The 24359-nt window shown below is 38.0% G+C and overlaps 1 protein-coding gene across 9 annotated transcripts in view; it reads left to right on the forward strand.

Annotated features, from left to right (window-relative positions):
* The window catches only part of FRY (FRY microtubule binding protein), a 459465-nt gene that overhangs the window by 51154 nt on the left and 383952 nt on the right, over nucleotides 1–24359 (forward strand). For 3 of the 9 annotated variants that reach the window (XM_045588489.1, XM_045588490.1, XM_036454767.2), the window contains exon 1: nucleotides 20051–20419. In XM_045588489.1, the coding sequence (XP_045444445.1) occupies nucleotides 20215–20419 (205 nt within the window). In that variant the 5' untranslated portion in view covers nucleotides 20051–20214. Of the gene's footprint in view, nucleotides 1–20050; nucleotides 20420–24359 lie in introns of those variants that run through there. The other 6 variants (XM_036454759.2, XM_036454761.2, XM_036454760.2 and 3 more) reach the window with 3 other exon arrangements.

Here is a 24359-nt window from a genome sequence, read left to right on the forward strand (position 1 = left end):
CATTTGAAGGGACAAATGTTTTTGCAATGGGTATAATTTTTAACTTTTTTATAAGTGTCTGTGTTCCTGATCCAAAGTCTGAGAACCTGACACTTTGAAAGGCCAAAATTCCAAATGCCAGAGTTTTGAGTAAGCAAAGGTTTATTGATGGAGAAGGCACCAACTCCAAAAGATGGGAGACTTAGTGGTGCCTCAGATCTATCTTATGAAAGCACAGAGTTCAGGCTTCTTTTGTGTCAAGGGAAAGAGTAATAGGAGAGGCAAGAGATAATTGACAACCATAGACATCTGAACACCAATTAAGGGTATGAGGAAGATCGTGCTTAGTCTGTTGACCCTGGTTGACATTGGGTATGGTCAAGAGGTTCCTGCAAATCTTTGATAAACAATATATACTTCCCTTATCTCCTCGGGAGAGGCACTTTCTGGTAAGGGTATGTTTTTATAAACATAAAGCTGGAAGCAGAATTCCTATAATGATTAATATATTTTTGCAACACTAACAGAAGCTATTATCCCAAAGGCCATGGGAACAAAGCAGGCTTGAACAATATGGAGTTGGAAGGGCCAAGTATTACATCTATTTTGTCTGAGTTTTTTACATTTTACACAGAATAATACTCAGTATGTTTTTATTTCTATTTCTTGTACTGCATGAAGGTAAGGGGAGTTTGACTTTTATTATCTTGAATTGCCTATAAAATTTAATGCAGGTTATAAGATTTTGAGTCAACCAATGTTTATTATGGGTCAACTCTATGAAATTCCCATACTCAGGGGATTTCAAAAGATATATTTCATTCATTTTTATACCGCCACTTCCTGTATAGTGGATGTTGTCATTGCTTTAAAGATGAAGTCACAGAAGCTCAAAGAGATTATCCAATGTATCCTGGATCACACAGTTAATAAATGTCATAATCTAAAATCAAATCCAGATCTTCCGATTTCGAGGTTAATATTCTTTCACCTCTCTGCCAGGACAAAGCAATTTCAGACTATTTGTTTATTCCTCCAGGTCTAGGAGAATGCCTCATTTACCTTTATGTAGAGCCTTGTCATCTGTTTCCCAGGAAACTGTACACTAATTATCCTTATGGATTTTTATTTTTATCAAAGCATCATATTATTCTTTGAAAGGTCAGATCACAATGCTATTAAACCTTTAAAAACTAGCCATTTTCTCCAAAAAAACTAGCCACCTTCTGACCTACCCTACATAATGAATTTTTGTTCCAAAATTAATCCATGCAATTTGATATAGAATTTGAAGGAGGAGGAAATCAGAAATTGTGTTTCCTTAGCAAACATGTTCCATGCACTTTCCATAGAGTATCTTATTTAATCCTCAGAATGACTCTAATTTTTCCTGGGACTCTAGCCCTAGTGCTATTTCCACCGCACTGGGCTGCCTCTCTGTTTTATGAGAAATGCATTAATTATCATCTGTCAAGAACATCAGATGTCTTATTTTTTTCTATTGTGTAATTATAGCTCTATCTCTTTTTATTGATTAAGGTATTACATATGTGTCCTTACCCACCCATTTGCCCCCCACTCATGCCCTCACCCCCTCTCCCTGATGTCTGTGTCCATTGGTTAGGCTTATATTCATTCATACAAGTCCTTTGGTTGATCTCTTCTCCTTACCCCCACCCTCCACTACCTTCCTTCTGAGATTTGACAGTCTGATCGATGCTTCTCTGTCTCTGGATCTGTTTTTGTTCATCAGTTTATGTTGTTGATTATATACTATAAATGAGTGAGATCATGTGATATTTATCTTTCTCTGACTGGCATATTTCACTTAGCATAATGCTCTCAAGGTCCATCTATGCTGTTGCAAATGGTAAGAATTCCTTTTTTGATTTGTTTACCACAGCGTAGTATTCTATGGGTACTTTAATCCACTCATCTGCTGATGGACATTTAGCTGTTTCCAAATCTTAGCTATGGTGAACTGTGAATCTATGAACTTAGGGGTTCATATATCCTTTCTGATTGGTGTTTTTAGTTTCTTGGGACATATTCCTAGAAGTGGGATCACTGAGTCAAATGGGAGTTCCATTTTTAATTTTAAGGAAACTTCATACTGTTTTCTACAGTGACTGCACCAGTCTGCAATCCCACCAGCAGTGCAAGAGGGTTCCTTTTTCTCCGCATCCTTGCCAGCACTTGTCCTTTGTTGATTTGTTAAAGATAGCCATTCTGACAGGTGAGAGATGGTACCGCATTGTTTTGATTTGCATTTCTTAGATGATTAGTGACTTTGAGCATGTTTTCATATGATTTTTGGCCTTCCTTATATCTTCTTTCAAAAAGTATCTATTTAGGTCCATTGCCCTTTTTTTGGTGTGTGTGTGTGTGTGTGTGTGTGTGTGTTTATCTTCCTTTTGTTAAGTTGTATGAGTTCCCTGTAAATGTTGGAGATTAAACGCTTATTGGTGATAACATTGGCAAGTATCTTCTCCCATGCAGTGGGGTTTCTTGTTGTTTAGTTGGTAGTTTCTTTTGCTGTCCAAAAGTTTTTTATTTTTATTTTGATGTAGTCTCATTTGTTTATTTTCTCTTTAGTTTCCATTGTCCTAGAAGCAGTATTGGTGAAGAAATTGTTTTGGCATATGTCTGAGATTTTGCTGCCTGTGGATTTCTCTAGTATTCTTAAGGTTTTCCATGTTATGCTTACGTCCTTTATCCATTTTGAATTAATTTTTTGTGTATGGTGTAAGTTGGTGGTCTAGTTTCTTTTTTGCAAGTATCTGTCCAATTTTCCCAACATTTATTGAAGAGACTGTCTTGACTTCATTGTATGTTCTTGCCTTCTTTGTCAAATATTAATTGAGCATAGTGGTTTGGGTCGATTTCTGGGTTCTCTATTCTATTCCATTGATCTATATGTCTGTTCTTGTACAAGTACCAGGCTGTTTTGAGAACAGTGGCTTTGTAATACAGCTTGATATCTGGTATTGAGATCCCTCCTACTTTACTCTTCTTTCTCAGGATTGCCGTGGCTATTTGGGTTCTTTTTTATTTTTTATTCCACATGAATTTTTGGAGAGTTTGTTCTAGGTCTGTGAAATATGCCATTGGTATTTTAATAGGGGAGTGCATTGAATCTTAGATTGCTTTGGATAGAATGGGCATTTTAATGATGTTGATTCTACCAATCCATGAACATGGTATGTCCTTCCATCTATGTTTTTCTCTCTCTTTTTTCAGTGTCCTGTAGTTTTCTGCATACAGGTCTTTTACCTTCTTAGTTTATTCCTAGGTATCTTAATTTTTTTTGGTGCGATGGCAAACGAGATTGCTTTTTAAGTCTCTCTTTCTGTAAGTTAATTATTAATGTATACAAATGCCATAGATTTTTGTGGCATTTATTTGGTATCCTACTACATTTCCAAATTCATTTATTAAGTCTAATAATTTTTTGAAGGAGTCTTTAAGGTTTTCTATGTACAGTATCATATCATCTGTGAATAAGGACAGTTTTACTTCTTCTTTTTCCAATTTGGATGCCTTTTATTTCTTCTTCTTGTCTAATAGCAATGGCTAGTACTTCCAGTACTATGTCAAATAGAAGTGGTGAGAGTGGGCATCCTTATCTTGCCCCTGTTCTTAGGGTAAAAGGTTTTAGTTTTTGTCCATTTAGTATAATGTTGGTTGTGGGCTTGTCATATATGGCTTTTATTATGTTGAAGTATGGTCCTTTTATTTCCACCTTGCTGAGAATTTTTATCAAGAAATGGTGCTGGATTTTGTCAAATGTTTTTTCTGCATCAGTTGATATGATTATGTGATTTTTATCTCTCAGTTTGTTTGTGTGATGTATCACATTTATTGATTTGTGGATATTGTACCATCCTTGCATCTCCAGGAAATATCCTACTTGGTCATTATGTAATGCTGTATCTGATTTGCTAGAATTTTTTTGAGGATTTTGGCATGTATGTTCATCAGGCATATGGCCTATAATTGTGTTGTTTTTATCTAGTTTTGGTATTTGGATAATGTTGGTTTCATAGAATGAGCTTGGATGTGTGCTTTCCTCTTGAATTTTTGGTATAATCTGAGGAGGATAGGTTTTAGTTTTTCCTTGAATGTTTGGTAAAACTCCTGTTTGAAACTGTCTGTCCCCAGGCTTTTGTTTGCTGGGAGCTTTTTGATGCCTGCTTCAATTTCTTTCATAGTTATTTGCCTATTGAAATTTTTAGGTTCTTCCTGATTGAGTTTTGGAAAGTTACATTTTTTTAGGAATATGTCCATTTTCTCCAGGTTGTCTAATTTGTAGGAATAGAGTTGTTCATAGTATTTTTTAATAACCCTTTGTATTTTTGTGGGGCCTCTTGTTATTTCACCTCTTTCATTTCTGATTTTGTGTATTTGGGTCCTCTCTCTTTGCTTCTTGGTGAGCCCGGCTAGAGGTTCATTAATCCTGTTTATCCTTTCAAAGAAACAGCTCCTCTTGGTTTCATTGATCTTTTGTATTGTCTTTTTCTTCCTTCTTTCCTTCCTTCCTTCCTTTTTTTTTTTCTTCCTATGTCATTTATTTCTTATCTGATTTTTATTATCTCCTTCCTTCTGCTCACTCTGGGCTTTTCTTTTCACTCTCTTTATAATTCTTTAAGTTGTAGAGATAGAAGATTTACTACCATTTTCCCTTTGTTTTTTGAGTTAGGCCTGTAGAGCATAAACTTTCCTCTCAGGACTGCTCTCATGTGTCCCATAGATTTTGGATTTTTGTTATTTCATTATCAGTAGTTTCCAGGATGTTTTTAATTTCTTGTTTGATCTCTTTGGTAACCCAATCATTGTTTAATAGCATACTATGCAGCTTCCAAGTGTTTTGAATTTTTTGGATTGTTTTTATTGTAGTTTATTTCTAATATTATGCCATTGTGGTCTGAGAAGATGCTTGGTATGATTTAAATCTTCTTGAATTTGTAGTGTCTTTGCTTGTGACCCAATATGTGGTCTATCTTTGAAAATGCCCGATGTGCACTTGAGAAGAACATGTATTCCACGGCTTTGGGGCGAAATGTTCTGAAGTTGTTCATTAAGTCCATCTGATCTAGTGAGTTATTTAATATTGCTGTTTCTTTGCTGATTTTTTGACTAGAGGATTTATCCAGTGATGCAGGGAGTATTAATTAAAGTCCCCTATTATTTTTGTATTGTTGTCAGTCTCTCCCTTGATATCTTCCTGGAGTTTTTTTTTTTTTTTTTTTTTTTTTTTTTTTTTTTTTTTTTTTTTTTTTATGTATTTGGCTCTTCCTGCATTGGGTACATATAAATTTACCAGGGCTATATCCCTTTGTTGTATCAATCCCTTTATTATTATGAGGTGGCCTTCCTTATCTCTTGCTATGGCCTTCACTTTGAGGTCTATTTTGTCAGATATAAGTATTGCTTCTCCAGCTTTTTAAAAAATTTCCATTTGCCTGAAAGATATTTTTCCATCCCTTCACTTTCAGTCTGTGAGAGTCCCTTGTTCTGAGATGCGTCTCTTGTAGTCAGCATATACATGGGTCATGTTTTTTTCATTCATTCAGCAACTCGATGTCTTTTATTTGGAGCATTTAGTCTGTTTATATTTAATGTTATCATTGGCAGGTACTTGTTGTAGCCATTTTTATTTTTTGTGCCTGTGTTCCTTCTTCCCTTTTTATTCTTTTTATACCAGTCCCTTTAGCATTTCTTGCATTCCTCATTTGGTAGTGATAAACTCCCTTAGCCTTTTTTTTTGTCTGTGAAGCTCCTTATTTACCTTTCAATTTTGAATGATAGCCTTGCTGTATAAAACATTCTTGGATTCAGTCACTTGCTTTGCATAACTTTGTAAATTTCCTTCCATTATTTTCTGGCCTGATGTGTTTCTGTTGAGAAATCATTTGATAATGTAATGGGAAATCCATTGTATGTAACTTTCTGTCTCTCTTGCAGCCTTTAAGCTTCTCTCTTTGTCCTGAACATTTACCGTCATAATTATGATGTGTATTTGGTGTGGGTCTTTTCAGGTTCATCTTGTTTGGGACTCTCTGTGCTTGTGTGACTTTTTTCTTCCCCACATTAGGGAAGTTTTTTGACAATTATTTCTTAAATAAGTTTTCTAATCCTTGTTCCTCTTTCTGTTGTTCTGGCACCCCTATTATTCGTATGTTGCTTCATTTCATGTTGTTCCAAAGCTCCCTTAGGCTCTCCTCCTATCTTTAATTATTTTTTTTCTCCAATTGCAGTTCAGTTTGGGTGTGTTTTGCTTCCCTGTCTTCTAATTCGCTAATTCAGTCCTCCAATTCTCTTAGTCTACTGTTGAACGTTTTTTGTTTTGTTTTTTAATATATTTTATTGATTTTTTACAGGGAGGAAATGAGAGGAATAGAGTGTTAGAAACATCATTGAGAGAGAATCATCGATCAGCTGCCTCCTGCACACCCCCTACTGGGGATGTGCCCACAACCAAGGTACATGCCCTTGACTGGGATCGAACCTGGGACCTTTCAGTCCACAGGCTGACGCTCCATCCACTGAGCCAAACTGGTTTTGGCAACTGTTGAAAGTTTTTATGGTGTTTTTTTCTTTATTGCAGCTACACCACTCTTTATTTCTTCTTGATTCTTACATAAGTTGTTGATTTATTCATCCATCCAGTTTATGAACTGTTTGACTCTTATCCTGAATTCTTTTTTTGACATAATGCATGTCTCTGTTTCACTTAGCTGCTTTTTCAGTGATTCCTCCTTTTCTTTCCTTTGGGGATTTCTTTGTCTACCCATTTTTTTCTCACCAAAGATCTAGATGTCTTTTCATGCAAGGGCTGCTTCTTAGGTGACAGTGGCTCCTCAAACTGTGCTTTCTCCTCGAATGGTCGTGGCAGCAGCTCCTCCTCAGTTGGCAGTGGCTCCTCTGGTGGGTGCTGTTCACAGCAGTGGTGGCTCCTCTGGCTTGTGGGGGGAGGCTGCTCATACAGCTGCTGCTCCTCATACAAGGGAGGGCTGCTCACATGCTCACATGGCTGCTGCTCCTTGGACAGGGGCTGACTGCTTGCATGGCTGCTGCTCTTTGGATGGGGGCTGGCTACACATGGCTGCTGTTCCTCAGACTGAGTGGGCTACTCTTGAGGCTTTTGCTCCTTGGACAGGAGCAGGTTGCTCGCAGGGCTGCTGCTCATCCAATGAGGGACAGGTTGCTTGCGTAGCTGCTGCTCCTTGGATGGGAGAGAGCTGCACATGCAGCTGCTGCTTCTGGGTCGGGCTGCTCAGGTGACTGCTGCTCATCAGATGGGTGCAGGCTGCGTGCAGCTGCTGTTCCTCAGATTGGGGAGGGCTGCTCAGGTGACTGCTGCTCCTTAAATGGGGGTGGCCTGCTCACAGAGCTGCTGCTCCTTGGACAGGGGTGGGCTGCTCACATGGCTGCTTCTCCTCAGATGGGGCAGGCTGTTCGTCCAACAGGTGCAGGGTGTGGGCTGCATCCTGCTGCTGCTCTTCAGATGGAGTTAGGCTGCATGGGGCTGCCGCTCCTCAGTCATGGACAGGCTCCTCATTCAGCTGCTGCTCCTTGGGTGGGGGTGTGCTGCCTCGTGGTTGCTGCTCCTCAGAAAAGGGTCGGGCCACTCACACAGGTGCTACTCCTTGGACGGGGCAGGCCACGTGAAGCTGCCATTCTTTGGCCTGGGGCAGGCTGCTTGCAGGGCTGCTGCTACTCGGATAGGAGTGGGCTGCTCATGTGTCTACTGCTTACATGGTTGCAGTGCCCTGGGCTTTCTCCAGGTGTCCTCTGCCCTTCCCACTGCACATTGTCCCACCAACTGTGTCTCCTTCACGAATTCGGGGTGGATATCACTCGATTTAGCTGCTCACGCTGTCTGCTCTGGGACAAGGCTCAGGACACATCCTTCTATTCTGCTGCCATTTTGTCCTCTTCTTGCTTCCTCGGATGTCTTATATCCCTTATGAAAGTTCAGCTGGTTTTCAGAAGTTCATCCCTCTTGTCATAAATTGTTTGGTTACCAGTAAGTCAAAAATGAAACTAAAGCAATCTGCATCAGCAATTTTATTAACCCAAACTGGGTATACAGATGGCCAAAAGACATATGAAAAAATGATCATCAGAAAGATGAAAATTAAAATGACAGTGAGGTATTACTTCACGCCTGTCAGAATGGCTACCATCAAAAAAGCAACAAATGACAAGTGCTGGCAAGGATGTGGTGAAAAGGGAACCCTAATACACTGCTGGTGGGAATGCAGACTGGTGCAATCATTATGGAAAACAGTATGGAGTTTCCTCAACAAATTAAAAATTGAACTGCCATTTGATCCTGTGATCCCACTTCTAGAAATATATCCTAAGGAACCCAAAACACCAAACAGAAAAAATGTATGCACCCCTATGTTTATAGCAGCACAATTTACCATAGCCCATCAGTAGATGAGTGGATAAGAAAACTATGGTATACACCATTGAAAACTATGAAGAAGTAAAAAAGAAGGGTTTCTTACCCTTTGAGATATCATAGATGGACCTGGAGAGTATTATGCTAAGTGAAATAAGTCAGTCAGAAAAATACAATTTTCACACGATTTCACTCATATGTGGAATCTAATTAACAATATAAACTGATGTACAAAATAGATCCAGAGTCATAGAAGCATGGAAGACAGTGGAATTTCAGAGGGAAAATGGGAATGGGTGGGTGGGAAGAGATCAACCAAAGAACTTGTGTGCATATAAGCATAACCCATGAACATAGACAGGAGAGTGATAAAGACCTGTTGTGGGAGGCAGGAGCAGGCTAGAAGGGTCAATGGGGAAAAGGGAGTACATATGTAATACTTTCAACAGTAAAGATTTTTTTTTAATCTAGGTATTCTTTCCTACTCTCTTCCTTCTAAAACTGATGTACCTCTTACAATTTTATTAGAATCTTTTTAGATTTTTAGGACCTACTCAAGTCAGAAGTGGAATGTAATTTTAAGTAAGTGTTCTTAATTTGGCCTCTAAAGTCTTGCATGTTTTCCTGTCTGCAGAATGGCATATAGATAGCCCTTTGAACTTATGCATACACAGCATAGTCTGCTGCATTTGTGAAATTCAGTACAAACATTAAATCATTTGTTGGCACAAATCATGTTTACTAATTTTTTTGCTTACATTCACTTTTCTATTTAAATGGTTAATTAAATATATATGATGGAATTTTCATCTCTTATCACCCACCCTTTTTTTATTCAAGATATCTCCTGGCCTTTGTGTACAGCAGCCAATTCATCAGGTCAGGTATTATTACTCTCTGACATTTATTAAATTGTATGTTCTTCAAACTCAGGAACTCTGCCTAATATTTTTATGTCCTTCTGTTACATCTGGACTTATAGTTTTAATACATGAAAGAACTCAATAAATGTGTGTCACATTGAATGGATTAGAATTGTAGTAACTGTCTGCCCTTGGTGGATGTCCTGTTTTGCCTCCATAAGCCTTGTTGCGTTCAGAAGCAAGTGCTTACAGAGGGAAGTGAGGTTCCTAGAGACACACAATTTACTGTGACAGACAGTAGAGCCTTGGGTTCCAGAGTCCAACTGCCTGCTCCTCCATTCTTTGCTCTTCCCTCTTCCCTTAAGGCTGTTTCCATTGCCCAAATTTGTGTTCTACTATTCTGAATTGGGAAATGTCAAGTTCACAAAATAGCACTAGAATTATCTTCCATTCTCCCTCTTGTCATAAATTGTTTGGTATAACAAGAACAATTAGATGTATCTGATTCCATTAACTTGTCTGGATTCTTGTTTTACCTTTTTGGTATAAAGTTACTTTCTTGTGATTATTTCACTCATTTTGAAAGTTACCCAAAAAAGTTGTTGAGAGTTATGTTTGAGCCATTTGTGAACCAAGGAAATCAACCTTTTAATATTAGAGTCAAGTGTTCAAGCCTTATCCTTCCACTTCAGCCTTTTACCTAAATGTTTCTCAGTTAGCGCCTGAGACATTTTGCCATTGTCTCCTGAGTCCTTTCTTACCCTTTCTTGAACTTTTCTTATTGTTTTTCTCTTCCTAACTTTCTTTCTTCTGCTGATGTAAACCTGTTAGAGTATTTGTGTTTGTTTAAGTGTCTGAAAATATAACTACCACAGTCCAGAATTGCTTTTAGAAGTTGCTTGGACTCAGAAGACATGATTCTGCTGTTATTTACCTTTGCTTCTGCTCTTAGCCCCAGGAGTCTGCCTCTGTAGGACACAGGCACCCAAGGCAAGGCAGAAGTGGTTCCAGTAAGTAAGGAGGATGAGCCTCCAGTTCCATAACTCAGCAAACGTTTACTGAGGTCTTACTGTAGGCCAGACACTGAGCTAGGCACTGATGCTACAAAGAAATGAATGTTATTCCAGCCAGGGAGACTGAGTTATAAGTAAGGAAGTATCAAAGAGTGCAGGAAATGTAGTGGTAGGTAATTGTGCAGGGTGAGGTAGAAGCACAAAGGACCACCTAACTCAGCTGGAAAAAGCCATAAATGGTTTTTTAATGGAACCTGGGGAATTAGGACAGGAGACGGGGGCTGAAGTGTAGGGATCATGAAAATGAACTTAGAGGTGAAGAGAGGGTAAGAAGGGACTCAGGAGGCAATGGCAAAATGTACTCAGGTGCTAACAGAAATGGCTGGAGTGAGGCATGTCAGGGCACTGCCATATGTACTTGAGTGCTCCTGAACAGGCAGCACAAAGAAGGCCTTTGAAATAGATGAATGTAAAGAAGTGAACCAGCACCTGGTCACAGAGGAAACGAGGGTCTTGCTAAGGAATAGAAATCAAGCTATCACTGCCTTTCCACCTGTAGGCTGTAGGGAGCCATTAATATAATTTAAGTAGAAGACTGACCTCACCATTTTCCTTTTAGATGGAGTCATTGGGCACCAACACTTAGGATATGTTTAGGGGCAGAGCACTAAAGGTAGAGAGGAAGCTATTGCAGAATCCAGGCAATGGAGACCTGCATTAGAACATGTATAACAGGAATAGAGTTCAAAAAGGTAAAATTGGAGGCACCTGGTAAGTAGTGTGTGTAGTGATGTCCAGAGAAGAGAATTTAGAATAATTCCAAGTTAGGAACTTAGGAGGTCAAGAAAATGCAGGAGGGGTGCATTTTGAGATCATGATGACTTCAGTTCTGGATGTGTTGCGTTTGGGGTGATCATATCCAAATGGAAATACCAATCAGATGGCTTGACATAGGGGCCCAAATATGAAATGGTAGTATCGATTTGAGAATTAGATATATCTGAAGAATGCACAGCCAGTATTTGAGAATGAGAACATGGGTCGATTAAATATCCCTCAGTTAACAATACTTGTCTAAGAATCACATGTTGCTTAGACATATGAAATAAAGTTCTAGAAGAACACATACATAAGTGATTGAATATCTATATATATCTATACTAATCTATACTAATAAAAGTATAATATGTTAATTAGACAAGACAGCAAAACAACCTTCTGGATGTCATTGGGGACATCTTTCTGGACAAAGCTGCAGTAGCGGGAGCCAAGGCAGAGGCAATTAGGAGTGATCAGGCAGGCAGGGGAGCAGTTAGGGGTGATCAGGCAGGTGAGTGGTTGGGAGCCAGCAGTCCCAGATTGGAGATAGTGCAGACCAGGTTGAAGGCCCTCCTCCCTCCACCCCCCACTCATGCATGAATTTCATGCACTAGGCTATATATATATATATATATATATATATATATCCCCTAAGGATTAATAAAATAAGAAATATTCTGTGAAGCATTGCATCAGAATAGATGTTTTCAAGGAATGTAGACAAAATAACATAAACCAAAAACCACTTTCTCCAAAAAAAGAGCAGACCATGTAGAAAATTATAGCTTTGAATCTGTGTCAAGGAAGGGTGTCTGACAGCTACAGGATATGAGAAGGAGTTTCAAATTACTAACTTGTTTGGTTTGGAGGAAAGAATGTTCACAAGTAGTTGCCAGAAACCCCCTTATATCCTCAGTATAAAATGAAGTCACTGTTAGTACATCCTCATCCTGCTCACCCTGGGCGTATGTGTTTACCGAGCCTTTCATTACACACACACACACACACACACACACACACACACACACGGCTAGTAAGTATGCAGCTGCACAAAATACTGCTTATTTCTAGATTTAATGTCTCAAAGTAGAAGTAAAATGGTGGATGTTTTCTAAGGAAAGGAAGCTTCATGTATAGTACGATCTGTATTACCTTCCAGAATGGCAACTCAAACAATACATGGAACTCTTGTATTAAATGATGTAAAGAATTGTATTTCTTGTAACAGTTAGTATAATATATTTTTAAGTCTAAATTACATTGAGAATTCCATGATAGATTTTCTAAAACTCTAAAGTTTTCCAAAATTCTCACCTGTTTCATTACTGTAAACTTCATAAGAATTCTCTCTCAGTGTGGAAAGGGGATTTAGAAAAACTGCAGTGAAATACCAACCTTTCAGATCAATAGTAAGTAAAAATAAAGGCGTGACAGCAAATAAATATGGGTAAAAGTCTGAGTTGATGTAATGGTTCATCTTATGAGAATTTCAGAGGAATTATTGTAGAAAAGTGGAAAACCACAAAATAGATTTATTAAATTACTCATCAAACTTGTTCACCTCTATGAAGACCAAAATGAAACCACAAGAAAGCATAGATGGAAAAACACTGACCTCTGTGATAGGATAGCGTTTCATAGAGGTTGTGTGAGAGCTGATCCTTTGTGGAGAAACTTGTTCAACAACAAGAAAAATACAGGTTTGTGTAGAACAGTGGAGTTACTGACAGAGTGAGAACATTGTGTCCTAGTTATTTTCCATCTACTTAGAGGACAATCTGTAAAAAAATAGAAATCATATTTTAACTTGCCCCCTTCTAAGTGCTGGGGTATGCTGAAAAAGTAAAAATGTATTTCTTTAGTTGTCTGTATAAGTTATAATTATAAAGGCAATTCATTTGGCTTGTCTTTGACTTCTGAGCCAGACATGAATTATTTGAAGTTATTTTCCTATGGCCCACCTTCTTTAGCACATGGGAAGGTAGCAGATTTTTGTACTGACCACATAGCACTGAGGCCTGTTCTACTTGTAAGGGAGGGAGGCCTGGAGCACAATGAATAGGACTTTAAAATACATCACAAACTTGTTCTGGTTTCTCCTGCCATGACCTGCCACAGGGCCCGAAGAGGCCGTTAACAAATGGCTTTGGGTTAAGATAGCAGTTCCCAAACTTGTTTTGTAAAACATCAGGGCTGAAGGGTATTAGCAGTTGTTACATTAAAAAGGGGAGAAATAAATTCATATTCAACTAAGTTTGGGAAATGCTGGTTTAAACAGAGTTAAGCAGGATTGGTTCCTTGCAGGGCCCTCTTAAGCATGTAGCACCATTCCCTTGATAGATTCATGGGCTGGGAGCCAGTTCTCATGTTGAATCTGGGTAGGTGATGAGTGTCAGGACAAAGCCTGAAATCTGAAACCAAATGTGCCAAAATGTTGGCAGTGGTTGTCTTGATTGGTGAGGTTATATAATTTTTTAAAGTTTCATTTTATTTACATTTTGTACTTTTCAAATATTCTGCAACAAACGTGTATTTCCTTTGTAATCAAAATAATTTTCTAAAAAAGAATTAAATATGCAATTATTTTGCAATTTAGCTACTATAAAAATATTTGTCCTCCTTTAAATTATAATTAATAATAGTATTAATATAATTAGCAAGAAGTATGGATTTTGTGCAACAAACCAAAAAAAAATCTGCTTCAAGAGTAACTATTTATCATAGATTAGTAATATAAATGTATAGTTATATTTTGTTGGGGGTAAAAAAGATGTTGCTTTGACTTATAATTTTGTTTCCGATATTTGGACCTTCCCTAGATTCTAGAATATGATATAAAATAAATCACCTTTTAATCTAGAAAATGCTAAAAATAAATACAAGAATAGATAGATGATAGATAGAGAGATAGATAGATAGATCTTTCTGAGGTGATGGGGGAACTTGGGAGAACTGAAGTAGAGAACTAAGACCCTCGTTACTGATGAGGATGGTTTCAAATTTTGATAAAGTTTCCTGAAAGCTGGCTGGGACTCTCTGAAGTCTTGAGTAAAACATAAGTGTCTGGAATTGGAATTTAATTCCTGGACAGAGGAAAGAAAATGGTGGCTTCTGTCAACATCTAAGAATGGAGGTATTGGAAGGACACCTTCTGATAGTCCTCATTTGATTCAGTAGCTTTTTTCCTGTCACAGAAAATGGCCCAGATCACTGGAATCATACAGAACACAAATTTTTTAGTCTAGCTTTTTTCTTTACCAAATATATGCCTTCCAAATGTTTTCTCCCAGTCTGTAACTTATCTTTTCGTTTTCTTCACAGTGCCTTTCAAAGAGCAGGGGATTAAAAAAAACTTTTTAGAAGGTTTTAATTTTGATAAAATTCATCTTATTGATTTGTGTTTTTATCAATCAGAGGTTTTCTCCTATATTTTGTTTTAGAAAATTAATGATTTTAGAGTTGTTATTTAAGCTTGCAGTGCATTTTTAGTTCATTTTTGCATGTGATGTGAGGTATAGATCAGTTTGTTTGTTTGTTTTTGCATACTAATTGTTCTATCACTTTCTTAAAAAAAACTATCATTTTTCTACTGAATTTCTTTTGCAATTTTGTAAAAAATCAGTTGTCCATTTATATGTGGGCTCATTTCTGGATTATCTGTTCTATTCCATTGTTTGTTTTTCTCTTTGTAAGGCAGAATTACCTTGTCATGATTATTGTACCTTTATGTCAAGATTTTGAAATTGGTATTATTAATCTTCTAATTTGTTTCGTCTAATCTTGAGCCTTTGCATTCCCCTGTGTATTTTAGTTTCAGATTTTCAATTTCTATAAAAAAGCTTGCTAGGATTTTTTATTGATTGTATTAAAATGATAGGTTAATTTGGAAAGAATTAATATCTCAACAATATTGAGTCTTCTGATCCTGAACATGGTATCTTTCTCTTTCTCTACATTTATAGGTTTTCTGTAATTTCTTAGTAACTAGTTTTACTGTATATATATCTGTCACATCCTTTGTCAAATTTATCTGTAAATTTGTCTGAGAATTTAATTAAGTGTATTTTAATATGAAAAGCCTCAAATATAATAATTTAATTAAGTGCATTTTAATATGAAAAGCCTCAACATGGATACTTTATTATTAAAGCAAAAGTTTGGATTCAGATTTAATAATCTTATGATGTTGTGCTTTTAAGTTTTATTTTCCAGTTTTCATTGCTAATATAGAAATACAACTGATTTTTATGCATTTATCTTATATCCTGAAATTGTGCTGGCTGACCTCACTTAGTTCATGTAACTCTTGTAGATTCTGTTAGATTTTCTACATATGTTATCTGCATACGTAGTTTCACATCTTCCCCTATAATTTAGATGTTTTTTATTTTTTCTTGCCCATTTTCACTAGCTAGGACATCCAGTATAAGGTTAAATAGAACTGGAAAGAGTAGACATTTTTACCTTGTTTTTGATCTTAGAGGGAAAGCATTCTTTCATCATTAAGTATGATGTTATCTGTAAGTTTTTATAGATATTCTTCATTAGGTTGAGGAAGTCTTTTCAGTTCTTATTTTGTTGAGTGCTGTTGTCACGAAAAGCACTCTCTAATCAAATAATTTTTATAAAAGTGGCATTAAAATGATAAAGATTTCATTTACCAGAATAATACTTCCTGGCATTTATATGAATACATGTAATTTCTCAATTTGTTATCTATAATCTGCTTTGTATATAACATCTTTTACCTTGGGATATCAACCATTACTTAGGTAATTCACACAATTTATTGAAAGAAGCAAAAATTATTTCCTTTATTTTTTAGATCAGAAAGCCAAGACACCAGGACATTACATAGCTTAGTCCAAGGAACAATTATTTATTTGCTTGTCCAAATACAAAATTTATACACTTAGATTTTTATAGGTTAAGAGAATTTTTTTTGAATAAAAAAGATTGAAAGAAGCTTCTGAATACTATTCTTTCTGCTCTCATCCCAAACAGAGCCCCAAACATGTGGGAAAAAGCAAAGGCTGGATCTAAGAGCCAAAACCAACAAAATGAAATCTCCTGGAAGCCACATAAAAGATCTCTGGTGCATTTCTGAAAGTCAGTTGTCCAGGTCCAGGCTTGGGGAGACCATAGCAATGCCTATGTTGAAGTTTGGGGCTTTGATTAGTCACAAGAGCAGAATTATTCAGTCATACTATTTAAAAACTATAAAAAAATCACAAGAAAATCATGGCTGCAAAGTAAGGAAATGTGTTCCTATGGGTATTTGAACATTCTAAGATAAAGAAGACAGTGTCTTACCATCAGAAAGAATAAAATGTTCGTGAGATGGTAACATCATTTAATATAAAATAAACAACTTCTTGAAAGATAAGGAGTACTTCAGAAGAGATTAATATATTGAATTTTTTTGAGAATGGAGACATTTAAAACATAATACTTTTTTAAAAGTATAGTAATAGAAAATATCCCATTATATATTTAAAATTAATTATGCTATAAGTTTTGAGAGAACTCTTAGCCCAGAGCCCAATATCATCATTCGACTATCTGAAAAAAATTACATTCCGCTTTTGGCTATTAGTATAAAGAGGGTGGGGTAGACTTAACGTTACAGTCTATGAATATTCTCTTTTAGACCAAACCAAGCTAAATTTTCTGTGGTTGATTAGCATTCATGTTGTCTGCCAATTTAAATATTTTGAAAGGAAAGTTTATATTTTTTCATGTTCACAGATTTAATACTTCTTTTAAATAAATATTATTCTTTGTTTACATTACCTTAAATTATAATAATAGCAAATTCAGGTTGTTCCCACCTTTCTCATTAAGAAAATGTGTTAAATAAGCTAAATTCATGTCTGATTTTATTCCTTATGAGGGGAGCATGGTTGGGCAGAAGAGGGGTTGATTTGAGCGTGCCATGCACCTCCAGCTCTCTTTTACATCATTTAGTTTTTAGAGGATGGGGGATTAAACCTTCAGTAGGAAAAAGGTTCTTTTCTAATTATAACTTAAATCTCAGAAAAATATAATAATTTAATTAAGTGTATTTTAATATGAAAAGCCTCAACATGGATACTTTATTATTAAAGCAAAAGTCTGAATTCTCTTTTTGCTTCTTCTGACTTTTTGCTGTGAACCTTACAGGCCTGCTGATGGCTCAGGCACATGGGACAGGCCAGGGTAGGGCACGGATCACTCCTCAAGCCCACCACTGATGGAACAGGAATTTGCTTCAGCACAAGGAAAACAGAGAAAGTCTTTTCCATTTCTTTTAGGTGTTATATATGTTTAATAATCAGCATGATATAGTACTTTAAAGCATGGACTTGACCATGGGTTTTCGATTCAGGTAAACCTACCTTCACATCTTCTCCCCCAACTTCTAGACATTTGATGTAGTGTAGGGATGTCGAACTCAATCAGAGAAGGGGCCAAAATCTAAAATCCAGCCTAAATCGCGGGCCGAATGGTTTACTGAACAGTCATAAACTGTCATTGTGATGGAAATGCAGCGGAGTGCAGTGATGACAGCGCGGTGCGGGCCACATTGCAAGGCCTGGCGGGACAGATTTGGCCCACGGGCCTTGTGTTTGACACATGTGATGTAGTGCCTCAGTGTGATCTCAGGACAGAGTGATTTGGAAGAGGCAGTGAGATAATGTATGTCAAAGCCGAGCACAGAACCTGGCCAGTATGAGCATGTAATAAATCAGTGGTTCTCAGCCTTTTTAATGCCACGATCCTTTAATACAGTTTCCTCATGTTGTGGTGACCCCCAACCATAAAATTATTTTCGTTGCTACTTCATAGTAACATTTTGCTACTGTTATGAATCCTAATGTAAATATCTGTGTTTTCCAATGGTCTTAGGCCCACAGGTTGAGAACCGCTGGGAAAACACAGATAGTTACATTACGATTCACTAACAGTAGCAAAATTACAGTTACGAAGTAGCAACGAAAATAATTTTGTGGTTGGGGGTCACCACAACATGAAGAACTGTATTAAAGGGTCACAGCATTAAAAAGGTTGAGAGCCACTACAATAAATGATGGCTGTTATTATAATGCATTCCGGGTGCATAAGCACTTCATCTGTGCTTCCAGCCAGTCTCGTGAAGACAAAGACAAAATGACCTGTGCACCCTGTGCCTCTGTACCTGTGGCACATGTGCACTAAGAACACTTTTCCTCTGAGACTTTATTTCCTCCCTCACACAGTTACTTCGGCCCATGGTGACCCTGAAGTAGGAAAGAAACAGCTCTAAAGAGCTCCTCCTTGCTCTTGTTATTGCTGTATTTCTCCAGTGTGCTTCCAGTGTTCAGTGTCCCGGGGCTCTACCCTGCTGTCCATGTGCAGCGTAAACACCATTCTGGAGAATTGGGTTATGAATTTTTTTCTATTATTAAATCTTTACCTCAAACCTTACAAATACTTTTTATTTCTTTATTAGAAAAAAATGTACTTTTATTAAGCTAAGGGAGCTTTGAGCAGTCTCGTGGGCTTTTAAAAACAGTTTTGTACAAGCCACAAGTTGTTTTAAAATTGAGGGTCCTTTCAACTTGACAAAATAGTTCAAGTCCTGTGAGAGAAACAGTGTAGGTGTTTCTCAAAGTTAGTAAAATAACAATAATCTATGTAAATACAATTGCTGCATTGTAATTGTAATTGGATTATAATGACAACCCTAATCTGGACATACTTGTCAAAAAATGCTTTTAAGAAAATCTGTTGCAGTTTGAAGACCTGCTGCTGAAGAATAAGGAAAATAGAGAATGGAAGTTCTCTTAGTGTGGAAATATATTCTTAACTCTACATTTTAACGAACAGTAAAACCTTCTTGGCGTCCAGGAAACCAAAGTAAACAGTGATTCTGAACCAACCCCTAAATCCTTTGTAATGTTGTGTTTGTACTGATCCCAAGCACTGGGAAGAGAAAAAGCAAAAGATATATATATATATATATATATATATATATATATATATATATATATATATAGAGAGAGAGAGAGAGAGAGAGAGAGAGAGAGAGAGAGAGAGAGAGAGAAGGTGGGGGGAGAATACCAGGGGAGAGGGGCACAGAGAACACACAGGACACTGGTAGAGGATAAATTAGAGTTAGGATTTCTGCACAGTTTTAGAAAAGTGTGGAACATTTCCACATAAATAGAGCAAGGGGGAAAGAGAACAAAGGACAAAATGCAAATCTGAAAGAGAAAGTAAGAAAACATGTGATGGGTCAAGGCAGGAGTCTATAGTAAATGCTGGGTTTTTTTCTCAGATCACCAAAGCACTGACCATTTGAATTGACAGCCAGGCAGAAGCCCGGCAAGGATAACAATATCTACTTTATATTGTTGAATGGAGGCTGTCATCAGTGTCAGGGTCACAGCCTGTTTGTCAGACTTCTAACTTCTCAGCCAGACCGCTGAACTTCAGACCAGCCATCTGCCAGGTAGAACACAGGATGGAAGGGGAGGCGTAGGCTGCGCTGGGTTCCCAGCACTGCTGCTAGACACACGCCCAGGTTCCTTCCTGATCATCACCGGCTATCTCATCCTCTCCAGCCAACCTCCAGTTGGTTTCCAGCCAAATAAGGAATTTAATAACGACGGACGTGTTCTGAGTTTGTGGGTTAGCACAAAAGTTATGAGGGCATGTAAAAAATGTTTCTTGAAAAGTTTAAAGTCTCTAAGACTTTGGAAACAAGAATAATGAGAACTACAATCCGCATAGGTATTCTAGTTTAAGTAGTGAGTTGTTTGCTTTATGGCATTGCTCCAGTAAAACAAATTCCACCCAGCAACCATTTGCCCCGTTTTCACTGCTGTCTACAAGGGTTGGGAGTGGCCACAGCTGTTCCCATTCCCCTAATGATTTTTTTTTTTTTTTTTTTTTGCATCTCTCCTCCCCCTGCTATTAAGTGTTGAAAGGAGGGGCCACTTAGTAATTCTACACCTGTTCAAGTCTGCGCCTATCAACTTGTTGAGCTTCCTAAACAAGTGTGGCGCAAAGCTGAGGACATCTGAACCTGGTTGGACTTGGCGGTGGCTGCCGCTGACTCTGGCTTTGCAGATTTTTTTAAAGAGTCCCGAATGTATCTCATGCAATGGCAGTTGATGACAGCAATTTGTATTCCAGAACAAAGAACAAGCTACAGTCAGCTCCAAATGATTACAAGTCGTCAAGACGGAGTAGTCTGCCTCCTGAACTACTCCTAGGACATGATATTAGAGGAAGACTTCAAAGAAACATTAAAAACTTGGAACCCATTCACCTGAGGCGACCGAAAAAGAGACCATCCATATTTCCAGGTAGGAATTGTTTAAATTTTGTTACTATCAGATGTGTTATATTTAAAATTAACGTGGGACATGTTTCAGAGCCAAATCAACATGTTTGAATGTAAAAAATAAAATGATTCTCCAATTTAAAAGTACTTCCACTTCTTTTATTTTCCTAACATCTTTAAGGGTCTGTGAATAGGTAGCTGTTTAATTGTCAGGAGCAGCTTTGCTTACAGTCCTGCAGAAGTCCCCGCTGCTTTTCATTCACTGGCATTTTTCCCCCTTTATTTGCAAGATCATTGGATTGTTGAGTGAAGCTAATGTGTGTGTGCCATAGACATTAACATTAAATACTTGAGTACATGCTTCAAATTCCTGTCTTGCATCATCAGAGCCTAAAAGCTTTGGTAGAAAAGGGCTCAGTTAAACAATGTGGATGGTGAAATATATGAAAGCTCAGAGGCCTCACTGCGTTTAATCTTGATGAAAGCACTCTGATGTCTGCTGTAGCTGTTCGTGCCTGGATATTACAGATGTGGAAATGGCGTAAGATGCCTGTGACAGTGAACCCTACCTCAGGGCTCATTGAAAAATATGAACTATTTAGTCAACTTGATTTCAGTATTTGCATGGGAATTTCCTGGAGAAACTGGAAGTGGCCTTTTTGTTATGATTAATTGGTTTATTAGACTCTTCAAGCAGGATAGAAAAGGGAAAAATAATTCAATCAGGTTTTACTTAGTAAAATGATATTGACTCTCCTAACAGTTGAGTCTTTGTATTGCTTTAGGAAATAGAAGGTGATTTGGAAATATGGGACTCAAGGCCACGATCTGAAAATTACACTTCTAAGGAAGCTGTTGTTTTCATCAATTTCTTTTTGGTTCAGTGATGTTGCCCTGATGTCTAGCTCCTCTGCAGGAAAAGCAAAGGCCAGACTGGAAGGAGCCAGAGGTGTGAATGTATTAGTGTGCTGGGAGAGAAGGAGGGGCTGATATGATATGAAAAATGCTTTAAGGAGGAACATTTACATATCTAAAGTATCTCAAAGCACAGTTGCTTTGGGCCTGTGCTCTTTGATCTGTAAGACATGAAGCATTGCCAGCTGAGTTGGTTCCCTAAGTACCTCAAGAACCTTCTGCCAGACCTATTTTTCACCTGCTGCATTTTCTTCTTTCTTTATTCTTTGGGTTAATATATCTGGATCCATGTATACATAATTCTTCCTGCTTTTCTCCACCACCAAGACCCACTCCCATAGTTCACAAGGGCTTCTCCTCCTTCCCAAACTACCAGATCCCAGGGCACTTCGCTTCCTTGCCATAATTCCCAGTTTGGCCTCTCTTTCTGAAGATCATCTAGTTCTAGGCTGTTGCCCTCATGCCTAGCTCCTCTGCAGGAAAAGCAAAGCCCAGACTGGAAGGAGCCAGAGTTGTGAATATGTGTACGATCACAAAATCTGTTAGTTTAGATCTCACACAGATTATCCTTTCTAAGACCTCCAATTGACATAATTAATGTAACAGGGAGGAATGTGAAAAGAGTATTGGACTTAAATGAGCTGAGTTCTAGTCTAGATTGTGTTCCTAAATGTCTGTGTGTTTTGTTCAAGCCACCTCACTGATCCCTATGGCCTTCAAGCACATTATTTATTTCTGCCCCTTTTCCCTTCACTGGAAGAGGAGCAGGAGATGGCCCTTACTGTCCTCCTCCCAACCTCTCTGCCAGGGTCTCCAATTGACAAGCTTGAGAGTCACCTGCCCAAAGTTTGAATACTACTGCATGACTCCTAAATTCCTTTCAACTAACCTTCAACTCCACTGTCATCCATGCTGCATGAATTTCTTTTTACAATGGATGACTTAGAAAGGCCACTGGGCTGAGAACCCCACCTCATCTCCTAAACATCAACTGTAAACAGAAATGTGGGTAGATTGTGAGAACCTATTTCCATTTTATGCAGCTATGTATTTGCACATAAGGAACAGGTATTATGTGGAACCTGAGGGTGAGAGAAATTAAGATGCAACTCAAAATTAATAGCAAAAGTAGCGCTCAGACAGGACCTTTGGACTAAGCACTGAAGCTGCTTCCCTCTTTTACGTTTTACCCTCTTGTCATCTGTTGTTATCATTTGTCTGAGAAGATTTTGGAGGACATGTCAGTGCTCTATATGTATTTGCTTGGAACCTCACATGCACATAGACAACATTAGCCTGCACCTCAAGTCTCATGTCTTCAGTCCCGCAGTGAATGACTGATTGATCAGTTCATTCATTCACGCACTCATTCATTCACTCATGAAATATTCATTCCATTCTGCACTGTGTTAGGAATAGACCTTCAAGAATCCAGCTACATGTTGCCGTTCTTATCAGAAGAGCCATTTTTTCTCTAAGAGCCATTGCACACTGAGGATAGTTACACACCCCAAATGCAAATCTGTTTGCTTCATTCCCTTACTTAAAATTCTTTAGTGGTTACCACTGCTCTTAGGATAAAGTTCAGACTGATTAATGCAAAGTACAACAGACTGCATAATCTGCCCCTGCTTCCATGCCTAGCCCCATCTGTTAGCACACCTTCCCCTGTCTCCTCACAAACTCGGTCAACTTCAGATCCCCATGGCGCAGCATGCTTGCTCTTTTAAGGCATCTAGATGCTATATACCCTACCTGTAGAGTTGCACTTCACTAATTCCTGGCTTTAGGTGTCAGTTCAACATCCCTTCTTCTAGGAAGTTTTCCTGACCCCCACATCTGGGCTAGGTCCATTCTGTGTCTAATACCCAGGTTTTACCTGTCATACACTTAGTGTCATACTGTATTGTAATTGTCTGTATCTCCCACCAACCAGTGAGCCAGAGACCATATCAGTTTTGTTATCCATTGTATTCTTAGTATCTGTCACAATGCCTGGCACATTTATTAATTTATTATTTATTATTGACTCAAATTGTGCTAAATAAAATTAACTCTTGGCATAGTTTGTATGCTCTGCCTTCTTCCAGACTCTACTTGTGCTATTCTCAGTCACCTCTGAACACACACACACACACACACACACACACACACACACACACACATTCCTGTCGTGCTCTTTCTTCCATTTTCTACTTCAGCTTTAAGGCCCAATTCAAGTCTTCTGACTTCTGCAGCCACCCAGTCTTCCTCCTCCAGCCTCTTTTCTCCTTTATGCTCACCGCCTCCTTGGCTTCAGTACTATAGGAAACTAAAAAAGAGTCCTACCTGGGATTGTGTTAAATTAGCTTAGGTTGTGTATGGGTTCAGGGGTCATTGTTCCTCTGTGGCAACTGTTAAGTTTTTGTTTTTATAGAAACTCTTTGAAAACAGAGACTATATCTTTATATGTCCTAGAATGACTCAATTTGTCTAGGAGGGGGAATTTCACAGAGTAGGTGTTCAGTCAGCATCTGCTAGTTTATTAAGTAATTTACTGTGGAACCGTGTCCATTCTGTAGAGCCTATCTGATTGCATTTCCAAGAAAGGACTAGTTGGCAGATAGAGACTGTCAGAAGGGAAGGTCTTTATACTGACTTTCATCATTATAAGAACTCTTGGGAAAGTGCAAGGTATCCCTTGTCTCGGTGAAATTCATTCATTAAAAAATGTGTTCTGATTATACCATATTCTAGGAAATATTCTAAACCTTGGGAGGAAAGCAGAGGGGAAGACGGTGTCTGGTTTAGGCAATGGGAATCTTCCTATCAGAGTGCTTGCCTATTGTGCTGCTCAGTAAATACTTCTTGGATACAGAAATGAAGAACACCATACTCACAGCAATAAATCTTAAAAATAGAATCAATATATTTAAAAATCATACTTATACAAAAACATTAAAACCCAACAATTTTTATTCCATTAAAGAAACCTTAACAACAGGATGCTAGTTTGAGTTGTTACGAAGTTCTACAGCTTCAGGTCTCGCCAGGCCGGGTGTTATCAG

This window comes from Pipistrellus kuhlii, unplaced genomic scaffold, assembly GCF_014108245.1.
Source record: "Pipistrellus kuhlii isolate mPipKuh1 unplaced genomic scaffold, mPipKuh1.p scaffold_m20_p_3, whole genome shotgun sequence".
NCBI lineage: Eukaryota > Metazoa > Chordata > Mammalia > Chiroptera > Vespertilionidae > Pipistrellus > Pipistrellus kuhlii.